We start from the raw sequence: 14,664 nt of genomic DNA on the forward strand, positions 1-14,664 counted from the left end.
TGCCTTCTCTCTCCTTCCCAGATGGCAGAGCCTCCTCTCAGCTAGCCTTCCAGCGCTTCAGGGCAATGCCTCCCCTGTTTTTCAGTTCTAAATTCAAATCTGTTGTGGTAGGCTGCATTCAGGTGTCTACCCTATGCCACCATCTTGGTTTCTCCTGCTTTGTCAAATATTAATTGACCATTTCTTTATTGAGGTTGGGTTTATTTTTCTGCTTTCTATTCTGTTCCGTTGATCAACATGTTTGTTTTAATTATAATAATATGCTGTTTTCATTACTACAGCCTTATAGTAGAGTTTGATATCAGGTAGCATGATTTCTCCAATTTTGTCCTTCTTTTTTAAAACTGTTATGGCTATTCAGGCTCTTCTGTGGTTCCATATAAATTTTTGGAATATTTGTTCTATTTCTGTGTGATGCCGCATTGGTATCATGATAGGAATTGTATTGAATCTGTATATTGCTTTGTGTATTATGGAAAGTTTGTTATGTTATACTAGTATGCTCCAATGCATACATGGTACATGCTTCCACTTAATTGTATCTTCATTAATTTCTTTTTTCAGTGTCATAATTTTCTGAATACAGGTCTTTTACATCCTTGTTTAAATTTATTTCTAGGTATCTTTTCTGATAATTGGGATGATTTTCTTAGTTTTCCTTTCTGATAGTTTATTATTAGTGTATAAAAATCAACTGACTTCTGGCTACTTATTTTGTATCCTGCTACTTTACAGAATTCATTTATTTGCCTATTGCTTTTATGTAAAGACTATGAGCATTTTTCATAAATATTTCATGGGTGTTATACAAATTTTTGTGTAGGGAAAAAATATATATATATATATATATATATATATATATATATATATATATATATATATGCCAAGCAACAGGAATGACTGGAACGACTAGAACAACCTGTCACTCTGATGTGCACTGCAGCAGCCACTTGGCCGGATTGGGGCCCCAATCTACGCTCCAACCTCCCACATCCCCTCCTCTCCTATCCACTCACTTGGCTCTGATCAGTCCCCATTGGAGTGAGCCAGCCAGACCCCACCCATGCATGAATTCATGCACCAGGCCCCTAGTGTGTGTGTGTGTGTGTGTGTGTGTGTGTGTGTGTTATAAAAGGACAGTGGCTATAGAGCCATAACGCCATAATGACCAAATAACTGGTCACCAGGAGATGCATTGATGGGTCTTGCGGCACTGTGGGTCTGGGTCTCGCAAAATTTTGTGCACTGAACCATATATATATATATTCATGTCTATGTGTATATGTATGTCTGTATGTATAATACATACATGTTCATTATGTTGTGTTTGGACCTTCTTATTTTTCATGATATTTTTTTGTTCCACAGGTCTATGTATTTGTTTTTCTGCCAGTACCATCCTATTTTAATTATTGTAGCTTTTTAATATATGTTGAAATCAGGAAGTGTGATGCCTTCAGCTACCCCTCACCCCCACTGCCTCCCCAAGATTGCTTTTTCTATTGAGCCTCTATGTATACTTTAGGGTTGTTTTCTATTTTGGCTTTAAAATTGTTGGAATTTTGATAGGGATTGTATATCATTTGTAGATCCCTTTAGGTAATATGGACAGTTTAACAATTACAATTTTTCCAATACATTATTATAACACAGGACATCTTTCCACTTACTGATGTCAGCTCTGATTTCTTTCATCAGTTTTATAATTTTCAATGTACAAAATGTTCACTTCTTGGGTTAAGTTTTTTTTCTAAATATTTTATTGTTTTTGATGCTAATGTGAATGGGACTGTTTTCTTAATTCCCTTTTCAGTTATGTTATCAGTCTCTAGAAACTCAACTTTATTTTTCTAGTTAATTTCTGTCGTATAACTTTGCTGAATTCATTTAATTAGTTATTTTAGTTTTATTAGTTCTAATACTGTGGGGGGTTTTTTGTTGTTTTTCTTTTGTGTGGAGCGTTTAGTGTTTTCTGTATAAATGATTATGCCATATGAAACAGAAACAATTTTACTTATTTATTTGGATGTATTTGATAATCTTCCATAATTGTTCCTATCTGGACTGCTTGTACCCTGTTTCCCCGAAAGTAAGACAGTGTCTTATAATAATTTTTGCTCCCAAAGATGCGCTACGTCTTATTTTCAGGGGATGTCTTATTTTTCCATGAAGAAGAATACGGTACACATTTATTGTTAAATGAAAATAAAGGAAATTTATTACCTGTATATGGTACGGTAGTACGGTAGTTGTCAACACAAACCAGACAAACTGTGAATCCTACACTATCAAGAATTTACTCATTTATTCAATGACAATCATGTCCTCATCTTCTGGAACATCATCATAACAATCCAATTCCTGAATTTCCTGATGAGTTTCTTGTGACTCCATTTCTTTCAGAATCAGTGGACCAAATCTCTCATGTTTAGCAATAGCACTGTCTTTAAATGAGTACTTCTTGTCAAGGTAGCCTGCTCGCAGTGCATTTGCAATGCAACTGTCAGTGATTTTCTCCCATGAATTCTTCACCCAAGTCACAGCTTCTTGCAGTTTAGGTTTCACAAAGTTTCCACGCTGATTTCTCTCCATTCTATTTTCAGTGTAGTCATTAATTTCCATGCGCAAATTGTCTTTGAATGGCTTGTTATTGCAATATCAAGAGTCAGGCTGGCAGGAGATAGGCCGTCATTCCTGCAGGAATCATTATCTGATCTATTTTTCTTTCATGAAGAAGTGTCTTCATGTCTTTAGCACGGTGAGTGCTGGCTGCATCCCAGACTAGCAGACCTCTTTGGCTCCCTCGCATAACAAGCGGCAGCATTAAATTGACCCACTTCCTTATAACTGCTTGTGTGGCCCAGGCTTTTTCAGTTTCAAGAATAAAAACCTCCAAAACATGTTCAATCTTTTCCTTCTTGCCCTTAGAAATGATTAAAGGTGGGATTTAAGTGCCATCTAGACGAATTGCCAAAATACAGGAAACACATGCACTTTCTTAAGCAGTAGAGGGAATGTACACTAAGGAGGCACCCTGCTGTTTAATTGTTTGAGATGATTGGCCTATAAACACTGCAGTTTAATCCCTAGCAATCATGTTGGAAAGATTGTATTTAGAGAAGTCAGCATCATCAATAAAGGAATTAAATGCAAGTGCTCGCTTAATAACTTGAGTATCTTCCAACCTAAACAAAGTTGTACCAATAGATCTTCTTAAAGACACTTCACTTCGCTGAAGGAAATTATCCAGCCAGCGTTGTGATGCTTTGAAGTCTTAGGGGCCTATGTCAAACTGTGGTTCCATTGCAAGGGCAAATTCTTGAATCTGAGCCCTATTCACAACCAAAGCCTTTGCTCTCCTGTCAACAGCCCATTCACAGATCAGGTCTTCCAGCTCGGAAAATAATGGTTGCTATCCTGATCCACAATTGTGCTTTTTAGCATTTCCCTTGTCCAGTTATTCAATGAGGTTACCGTACTCTGCTCGCCATTTTCGGACCAATCGGATACTCAACATCTTCTCTCTGCAGAAAGCAGTAAGATTTTGGCCCCAAGAGTCTTCCACGATTCCTTTCTTGTACTCCACAGAGTAGCTTTTTCTTTTTGCGCTCATTTCTAGGGGTAAAAAAAAAAATAAAATTGGGGTATCAGGTGGGGGGAGTGGGATCACTTAAAATGACACAGGGGGGATCAGAGGGGAGAATCAAAATGGCACAGGAGAATCAGAGGGGGGATTACCATTTTATTAACCCCTTTTGATCCTCCTGTGTCCTTTTGATTGCCCCCTCTGATCCTCCTGTGTCATTTTAAGTGATCTCCCTCCCTTCACTCCTGTGCCACTGAACACCTTCACCAGACATCCCCCCTCCCTCTTTATTAGACATTTACCCCCTGGTACCTGCCTGGGGACTGTCACTGGGCTTGCTGGGGCCTGGATCTAGGCTGGAGCAGAGTCTGCCACTGACTGAGAACTTTCAGTCATTATGAGGGTGGCAGCGAGCATCAGGTAGTGTCACCAGAGACAGACCAGCACTCACCACCTTCGCCAAGTCCCGTCCACTCTAATCCTCCTGTTCTTCTACAAGCATCTGCAAAAGTCTCCTCCTCTCTCCTGCCCCACGCTTACTGCTCACTCAGACCTCCACTCACCTCCACACAGCAATGACGTCAGGACTCCGTGTAACTTCACTGGTTGCTAGATGCCAGTCAGGGTGGCCCTAGCGACCAGTTTATGGTAAATTAATTTTCATTCTGAGACAGAGCCTAGGGGGGGCCTTATTTTTTTTTTGGGGGGGGGCCTTATATTTCACTCAGAAGGAAACCTGTAAGTAGGTCTTATTTTCAGAGGATGTTTTATTTTCGGGGAAACATGGTGTTATGTTCTATAGAAGTGGCAAAGTGGGCATCCTTGCCTTACTTTAGATCTACCAGGAAAAAGCTTTCCGTTTCTCACTTTTGAGTATCATGCCAGCTGTGAGCTTCTCATATATGACCTTTATTTTGCTGAGGAATTTTCTTTGTATATATAATTTGTTGAATGATTTTATTCTGAAAGAGTGAATTTTGTCAAATGCTTTTCTTTTGCATTTATTGAGATGATTAGATGATTTTAAATCTTCATTCTGTTATGTGTTATATTACATCTAATGATTTTCATAGGCTGAACCATCCTTGCATCCCAGAGATAAATTTCATTTGATCATGATGTATGATTTTAATGTACTGTTGACTTCAATTTGAATACATTGAGGATTTTTCATCTGTGTTTATCAGAGATATTATATTAGCACATTGTTTATTTTTCATGTAGGGTCCTTGTCTGGATTTGGTATCAATATAAATGAATTTGGAAGTGTTCTTTATAATTGTTTTGGAAAACTTTGAAGAGGATTGGAATTAACTGTTATTTAGATGTTAGGTAGAATTCACCAATGGTTCTATCTGGTCCTAGAAACTAGGATAGGGAACATCAGGTTCTGGAGAAATTGAACCATTTCTTACTGTTATTTCTTTACTGTCTTGTGTTTTAAACATATTGGAATTTCATTAGATATTAAGTAAATTAATAGGTAGAAAAAAATAAACAATATAATTTTCTTTATCTCAAATATATAATTGTTATTGTATTAATCTTTAAGTCTGAGTAAGGAGAAAATTGGGAGAAAGGAGTAATGCTATTATTTGCTTGATCTTCACATTATTAGGTAACTTAACATTAAAAAACATTTTCTCCATACTTGAAGTTGAATATACACTCTTTGTGGAAGAATGGATTTCATGGCATTCAATCAATTTGTCATGCTTTTATGGAAAAATTTTACCTTAAAGGTAGGTAAAAGCATTCATGGAAAATATCTATAAATGCCAGCCTGTTGCAATTCAGGATATGTGTGTTTTTGTGTTTTAAAAAATCAATTTAATAGCTGTAGGTAGTTCTTCCAAACCTACAAAACTATATTAATCAATAGTATAGCCTGATCTATAAGAAGATTGGTAATGGAGAGGGATGGGGATGGTACAAGAAAGACCAGGAAACCCTAGTATTTTCTAGTGTTAAATTAGCAGAATATATTAATAATAAACTATTCATAAGCATTGAATGTGCACTCTTCATTAACACTATCTTTTGTTCCTCTTCTAGAGAAGGCAATACATTAATTCATTATTTGAAGTCCTAACAGCAGCAGTATTTCCAATATTGATTTTGATAAGCTGTTCAATTAGGAATATAAACATTTTTGGACCTCGATATTATAATCCAATTCCCGTCAGTGATCTGCCTTCTTTCCTCAAAAATCCTCAAGAGTGGGAATTGATTTACGTGCCTTCTAATATTAATGCGATAAATGAGATCATTGAGAACACGAAGAGGAATTTAAACATCAGTATAAGAGGTTAGAAATTAAGATTATCCTTAATTTTTATAGAACTAATGTAAAAAATAATAAAGTTAGAGGAATTAACCTTAAAATTACAATTTTAAGACATAATTGTAGCTATAAAGACACTGTGCTTTTGGTAGAGAAATAGACACATAGAACAAAGAGCCCAGTAATAGACCTACACAAATAGCCCAAAATATTTTTTATAATGGTGCAAAAGACTTCAGTGGAAGGATAATTATTCAACAAATGTGCTGAACAATTGGACATCAATAAACAAAACAATAAAAATTGCATCAAGCTGAAACCAGTTTGGCTCAGTGGTAGAGCGTCGGTCTGCGGACTGAAAGGTCCCAGGTTTGATTCCGGTCAAGGGCATATGTACATTGGTTGCGGGCACATCCATGGTAGGGGGTGTGCGAGAGGCAGCTGGTCGATGATGTTTCTCTCTCATCCACATTTCTAACCCTCTATCTCTCTCCCTTCTTCTCCATAAGAAATCAATAAAATATATTAAAATAAATAAAAAATAAAAAAAATTGCATCAAAATTAATCAGTTATAAAAGTAAAATGATACAAAATTTTGAGAGAAAAATCTTTGCAACTTAGAGTTAGTTGAAAAATTATCAAATATGACACCAAATGTATAATCCATGAAAGAAAAAATGGATTAGTTACACTTCTGATATATATGGTTGCTCTTGGAGTTAAAATATGCATACTTACTTTTTGCACTCTGCCTAGTTTACCACTTATCATAATGTTAAATGACTTTATATATATATATATATATATATATATATATATATATATATATATATAGTTCCCTTTATATATTTCTCTTTATGTTGCAGTTTCCAAATCTACGTAAGTTGAAAACATTACCAGGAAATGTTATAAAATGTCACACACATTTTAAAGAACTTAAGAAAACTATTTCTCACATATTTACCATGGCTGTGGCTCTTCCTTCATCCTCAAAGTTCCAAGTCTTCTTTTGATATAATTTTCCTTATTTTTAAAGAAATTTCTTAAAGCAGGTATATTAGTAACAAAATATCTTTTTTTTTTCCTTCATCTGAGAATGTATTTATTTCAACTTCATTGTCTTGAGGTTATTTTCATTTGTTATAAAATTCTGGATTGACAGTTTTCCCTTTCAACATTTAAGACAAATATTTGCCACTTTCTTTTGACCTTGGTCTCAGGGGAAAAACAAAAACAAAACAAAACAAAACAAACAAACAAAAAAAACCCTGTGATACTTTGAATCCTTATTTTTCTATATATAATGTGTCATTTCTCTCTAGGTGCTTTTAAGACATTTTCTTTATTTGTCAAAAGTTAGATTATGATATGTAGGAGCATGGGTTTGATTTATTCTGTACAGAGTTCACTGAGCCTTTTGAATCTAGAGAATTTTAGGCATTATGTCTAAAAATTGTTTTTCAATATGACCTTTTTTCTCTTCTCTTAGGACTATGAAGACATAAATGCTTCATACATTTTGTATTTCCCAAAAGAGGCTCTATTCAACTTCTTTTCAAAAATTTTTCTCTCTTGTTTCCATTAGGTAATTTCTGCTGATCTATTTTCACTGACTCTTTTTTCTGGTATTTCAATACAGTTATTGATCCACAAACAATGTTGTTGTTGTTTTTTTAGCATGCTTTTAAGTTATCTCCATCTTCTGATTTACAAAAAAAAAACACAAAAACACACAAACACAATAAAAAACACAAAAAAAAATCAAAAACCTAGTAACTTTTTTGAGAATTAATGCACATACCATTTACTCATTTAAAGTGTACAATTCAGTGGCTTTAGCATATTTCCAGAATTATGAAACCATTACTTCAGTTAGTTTTAGTGCATTTTTTTTTCATCAAAAATAAGTCCCATAACCTTCAGTCATGACACGACTATTTCCTATCTTCACCAAGATTAGGAAAACATCTACTTTCTTTCAAAATACATTTGTCTATTATAAACCTTTTATATAAAATGTTTATATATATCCTTTCTATATTGATTTTATATAAATGCAATATGTAATTTTTTGTGATTGGCTTCTTTGTTTTTTGTTTCTTTTAAATATATATTTTATTGATTTTTTACAGAGAGGAAGAGAGAGGGATAGAGAAATAGGAACATTGAGGAGAGAGAAACATCGATCAGCTGTCTCCTGTACACCTCCCACTGGGGATGTGCCCTCAACCAAGGTACATGCTCTTGACTGGAATCGAACCTGGGACCTTTCAGTCCACAGGCAGACGCTCTATCCACTGAGCCAAATCGGTTTCAACATGATTGGCTTCTTTGACTTAGTATAATGTTTTCAGAGTTTATCCTTTTTGTAGCATGTATCATTACTTCATTCCTTTTTGTTGTTAAATGTCCCATTGTGTGAATATACTGTATCCAGTTGGTATATCCTTTATTGTTGATTGGCATTTGCATTTTTTATACAGTTGAGCTCTTATAAATTGTACTTCTGTGACTATGCATCTGTTAGTTTACTGTAGACATATGTTTTCATTTATTTTGGGTATACACCTAGGAGTAGAATGACTACCTCATGTGGTAACTCTGTGTTTAACTTTTTGAGGGACTGACAGGCTTATTTTAAAGTACCATTTTATATCTGGTCAGCAGTGTATGGAGGAACCAATATTTCAACATTCTCAACAGCACTTGTTGTCATCTATCTTTTTTATTGTAGCCATCTCAATAGATATGAAGTGGTATCTCATTGTGTTCGTGATTTGCATTTTCTTGTTGAATATGACTTACCTTTATACAGGGGTGGGCAAAACTAGGTTTACAGTTGTGAGTACATGAAACACAAAGTTTATTCTTGTATTATTATTTATTAACAAGAAGCCAATGCAGGAAGATTCGTGCTAGAATGGGCTTTCCTTTCCCTGGCTGCCAGCACCACCTTTCCACTCCGGCCCAGCCCCTTTCCTCTCCTGCCCCAGAGCTGCCTCTTTCTGCTCCAGCTCCGCCTTCCCACGCTGCCCAGAAGCCCTGAGAGATTAGGGGTGGGGCAGAACGCCTGCATCCTGCCCTTCCTGTCACTTGGCGCCTTAAATGCAAATTACCCATCATCTTTTTTGGTTTAATTTGCACATCATTCCTGATTGGCTGGTGGTGTAGAGGAGATATGGTCAATTTACATGTTTGTCTATTATTAGGTAAGATTATTGTATTATTTTCCATATGAACAATTCTAAACCTGCTTTTGCCTACTGTATATGCTTTATAATTATTATTATTTAAAATTGTAGTAGAACTTTATAAAATACCTAAAATTGTGTTGAACCCCGAATCCCATTAAGTAGTTATGATAGCAATATTTGAGAAACAGTGTTTTTAAACTTATAATATTTTGACAAAATTTTGTCCCTGTGAAGTAGTATCTCCCCCCACATGAGGGATTATCAGACATTTTTAAGTGAACACTTTTCCTCTCTACAGTTCATGGCTTTCATGCAGAAAGTGAGTTTGAGACGTACTTGAAGTATGACTATAGATCTCGAAATGTGCTAGCTGCCATTGTTTTTGACAATGACTTCAACAACATCAATGACTCTCTGCCACTTCAGGTGAGGTTTTATTTAAAGTTTTCTAATAGCTGAAACCGGCTTGGCTCAATGGATACAGTGTTGGCTTGGGGACTGAAGGGACCCGGGTTCGATTCCGGTCAAGTGCATGTACCTTGGTTGTGGGCATATCCCCAGTAGGGGGTGTGCAAGAGGCAGCTGATCGATCACTCTCTTTCATCGATGTTCCTAACTTTCTATCTCTCTCCCTTCCTCTCTGTACAAAACCAATAAAATATATATTTTTAAAAATAAAATAAATAAAGTTTTCTAATAATTGCCCTTTTAGTTTCTAGAGTTTTAGAATTTGACAAAATTAACTCTATTTTATAAATGAAGAAATGATTTTTTTTAAAAGGAAACTATTAATATACAACAGAACAAGAATATAAATCCAGATCTTTAATCTTAGATTCATGGGAAATTTGGACTGCTCAAGCAATGCTTTTAGTTCTGAAGCATGATGGTGCAATAATAGAGCAGATGCATTTTCACTAATAGATAACCAGTCATGGGGAAAATCCTCTTTCTTTTAATGAAACAGAATTTGAGTCCTTTTATAAATCTCTAGGGAAAACTCAAAGGCTTTGCCACACTGATTTAGAATTAGGACATCTTTAGGCATTGAGAATCTTATTATAGCATAGCCAATGGGAAGGAGAGAGAAAGGTTGCCTTGAAATTGTTAACTCCTAACAAGATCCTATAGAGATTATATTGGTGGTGTTGATAGAAATAAATGGTCAACCTGCAATACATAAATATGGAACCAAATTCTGTGTTTAATATACAGATGCTTGTCAGTAGAAGGCAAGATTAGTAAAACCACTACTAGAATAGTACATGTTACTTCTGTGTGTCCCATCCTTTCATGACTATTCTGTGCCAACTTCTTTCCATTTATGGAATCAAAATTATCTATGCTTATATGGATTTAGGCTCAACAATATACATTGGCTTAAAGTGTATTCAGTGCCATTTCAAGTTTCATTTTTATCACTGATTGTGCTATGTCCCCAAATATTTGAACTAGGTTCCTGACACCAAAATTCCTCAAATTATTTTCTCAGGTGCCTGGCCTTCTCCCCCAGTTTTATTTAGATATAATTGACATGTAATATTGTATACGTTTAAGATGTACAATGTAATACAAGTATATATTGCCAAATGTTTACTCAATAAGATTAGTCACATATTCATCCACTCACAGAATAACCATTTTTTTTTGTTTGATGAGAGGAATATACATATATATACATATATATATATATATATATACACACACACACACACACACACACACACACACACACACACATATATATATATATATATATATATATATATATATATATATATATATATATAATGTGTGTGTATTCTTTATTGTTTAAAGTATTACATATAGTATTATGTATGTCTCCCTTTCCCCCCATTGACCTCTCCCTGGCCACCCCCATACCCCAGCAAATGCCCTTGCCCTCCTAGTGTCTGTGTCCATTGGTTTTGCTTATATGTATGCATACGTGTCATTTGGTTGATCTTTTACAACCACCACAACCCCCCTTCCCTCTGAAGTTTGACAATCTGTTCCATGCTTTTCTGTCTCTATTTTTATTCATTAGTTTATGTTGTACATTATATTCCACAAATGAGTGGGATTATGTTATAGTTATCTTTCTCTGATTTATTATGCTTAGCATAATGTTCTCCATGTCCAACATGCTGTTACGAATGATAAGAATTCCTTCTTTATTATAGCAGCATAATATTCCATTGTATAGATGTACCATAGTTTTTGAATCCTCTCATCTGCTGATGGACACTTAGGCTCTTTCCAAATCTTAGCTATTGTAAATTGTGCTGATATGAATATAGGAGTGCTCATATTTTTTTTCTGATTGGTGTTTCTGATTTCTTGGGATATACCATATTCCTAGAAGTGTGATAACTAAGTCAAATGGGAGTTCCATTTTTAGTTTTTTGAGGAAACTCCATACTGTTTTCCACGGTGTTTGCACTAATCTGCATTCCCACTAGCAGTGCACAAGGATTCCTTTTCCTCCACATCCTCTCCAGCACTTGTTGTCAATTTATTGATGGTAGCCATTCTGACAGGTACCTCATTGTCATTTTGATTTTCATCACTTGGATGATTAGTGACTTTGAGCATGTTTTTATATGTCTCTTGGCTAAGGTGACTGTATTTTAACATTGGTAAAGCGGGACACCATTGACTGGGGTGGGGGGGGGTCTTGATTTAAAATTTGGTCTATATGGAGCAACAAAAATTTTCATAGAAGGCAAAAATAGTATTGTAATATATTTTTTAAAATTTCAACATAAGTACAATTTACAAATATAATAAATAAAAATATGTATAGTATTATTTTATTCTTTGGCAAATTTCTCATTTGAGTGAATTTTTTTAGTAGATTGCTGTCGTGTGAAAGGTTATGAAATTTTTCACAAGAATTTATTAAATTATATATTCACACATAAAATGGCTTTCAAAGTCTCAACACTTAATTGTCATATAAGTTGTAAATGTCACTTTCAAGACCAGCGCTAGACTTTTTGCCATCACTATAAAATGTAAAAATACAAGTACTGTCTGCTAAATTCAAGAAAATTTATGTATTTATGAAATAAACAAATTACTTACCTAAATTGTCTGAATAGCTGATTTGTAATGACATCACTTGTTTAACTAGCTTACTAGCATGCATTACAATGTATATCGTCTGAGAGAGAGTTACAAAATGTTTTCATTGTTGCCAATCCTGAAAAATGCCATTGTTCATTAAGTCCAAACAATGGTGGTCAAATTCTAACAAGTGATCAACAAGGAGAACTTTGATAAGCAGTTCTTGATAATCAGTTCTCAACAATTATTTGTTATTATTAAAGTTTAACATTATAAAATTAACAAAAATAATATAAAACTCATATACTGGCTAAATAGCCACATGGCCACCGAAAACCGTATATTCCCTTCCTGTTCTCCCACCATTACCTAGCTTGTCATGCATTCTTTCCAAAAATCAGGACTTGTTTAAAACGCTGCGGGAGGCGGGACAAATTGTTAAAAATCGGGACTGTCCCGCCAAAAGCAGGACGTCTGGTCACCTTACTCTTGGCCTATTGTAGGCCGTCTTTCGAAAGTGTCTATTTAGGCTCTTTGCCTATTTTTTTCATTGGATTTTTTAAAATCTTTTATTAAGTTGTATTTTATCTTTTATTAAGTTGTAAATTTTGGAGATTAGAGATTTAAAAAGACACAATGAAATGGAAAAATCTTCAGTGTTCATGGTTTGGAAGAGTCAACATAGTTAAAATGGTCATATCGGGCCTAGTAATAATTAATGTCGTTTTTTAACATTCGTTTAAAATCTTGCTTGGCGTTGACTTGTATTGACATAACCTTCAAACACGTGGTATCTACAGAACGTGTGAAGTGCAATTAACAAATTTTGCTTGAAAAAGTTTGTGTTTGGTTTGGTTTTCGTTGCAAAACTAGGGCTAAGAAGATGGCGGATGAAGAGCATATTCGGCACTACATGCTTTACGAGTTCCAATTAGGAAGAAAAGCAAGTGAGGCTGCAAAAAACATCTGTAGTCCTCTTGGTCAAGATGCAGTTAGCGCCAGAAAATGCCAGCATTGGTTTGAGAAATTTCGCGAGGGAAATTTTTCGTTAGATGACAAGAGTGGTCGAGGCCGTGTGTCCAATTTTGATCAAGAAGCTCTTCAAGCTCTTTTGGTGCAAAATCCTCAAATTACCCAACAAGAGCTTGCAACAACTTTAAATTGTTCACAGAAAACAATTTCCAATCAATTGCGTGCACTTGGCAAAGTCCAAAAGTTTGGAAAATGGGTTCCTCATGAGTTGACCGACAACAACCGTAATCAAAGAGTCACAATTTGCAGTTCGCTCCTCTCTCGTCAAAACCGTTTGCCGTTTTTAGAACAAATTGTTACTGGAGATGAAGAATGGGTGCTGTATGTTAATTTGAGAAGGCAGCCTCAATGGTTGGACAAAAATGAGGCTCCGCAGCCCACGCCAAAATCTGACTTGCATGCGAAAAAAGTGATGTTGTGTGTTTGGTGGAATTTTAAAGGAATTCTTCATTATGAACTTTTACCATCTAACCAAACCATTACAAGTGCAGTGCATAGTGCCCAATTGGAAAGGTTAGCCCAAGCTTTAAGAGTAAAAGAACCCGCGCTGATTAATCGGAAGGGCGTAATTCTTCACCACGATAACGCACGACCGCATACTGCAAGAATCACTGCTGAAAAACTGCGCCAGTTGGAATGGGAAGTTCTCCCTCAACCTGCATATTCTCCTGATATTGCCCCTTCCGATTACCATTTGTTTCGTTCTTTGCAAAACTTTCTTCTTGGAAAAAAATTTAATAATGAAGAATGCCTCAAAAATGCATTGACCGAATTTTTTGCATCAAAATCACAAGAATTTTACAACAGAGGGATTAAAATGCTTCCTAAGCATTGGTCACAAGTAGTAGAAAACAACGGCAACTATATTGTTGATTAAATTTTGTTGTATTGTTTAAATAAATTCGATTTTTAAAAAAAGTATTAGAAAACGACATTAATTATTACTAGACCTAATATTACCCAAAGTAATATACAGATTTAATGCAATCCCCATCAAAACCCCAACGAGAGCCCTGTGAGGAGTTTCCAGTAGTTAGAGCATTGGCCTGTGCATTGAAGGGTCACAGGTTCAATTCCTGGTACCTAGATTACAGGTTCATCCTTGGTCCACTGGGATTGCACAGGTGGCAACCAATTTATGTTTCACATCAGTTTTTCTCTTACTCTCTCTTTTCCTCCTCCTCTTTTTCTCCCTCCCTTCCACTCTCTCTAAAAAGCAATGGAACCATAGCTTGCTTGACTTAATGGGTAGAACATTGGCCTGTGTACTAAAAGGTCCCAGGTTCAATTCCAATCAAGGTCTCATTCCTGGGGTTGGAGGCTGGGTCCCCAGTAGAGTCATGCAGGAGCCAGCCAATGGATGATTCTTTCTCATTATTGATGTTTCTATCTCTCTCTTCTTCTCCCTTCCTCTTTGAAATGAATTAAAATATGTATATTTAAACAGCAATAGAAAAAATATCCTACAGTGAGGATTAACAACAATAAAAAATATTCC

General features: G+C 35.4%; 1 protein-coding gene across 1 annotated transcript in view; it reads left to right on the forward strand.

The window, feature by feature from the left end:
• The first annotated feature begins 4,863 nt into the window (after positions 1-4,863).
• Positions 4,864-14,664, forward strand: part of LOC123653337 (phospholipid-transporting ATPase ABCA3-like) — a 40,545-nt gene continuing 30,744 nt past the window's right edge. The window contains exons 1-3 of the mRNA XM_045589321.1: positions 4,864-5,328; positions 5,642-5,894; positions 9,364-9,491. Of these exons, the coding sequence (XP_045445277.1) occupies positions 5,269-5,328; positions 5,642-5,894; positions 9,364-9,491 (441 nt within the window). The 5' untranslated portion in view covers positions 4,864-5,268. The remainder of the gene's footprint in view (positions 5,329-5,641; positions 5,895-9,363; positions 9,492-14,664) is intronic.

This window comes from Pipistrellus kuhlii, unplaced genomic scaffold, assembly GCF_014108245.1.
Source record: "Pipistrellus kuhlii isolate mPipKuh1 unplaced genomic scaffold, mPipKuh1.p scaffold_m20_p_31, whole genome shotgun sequence".
Taxonomy (NCBI): Eukaryota; Metazoa; Chordata; class Mammalia; order Chiroptera; family Vespertilionidae; genus Pipistrellus; species Pipistrellus kuhlii.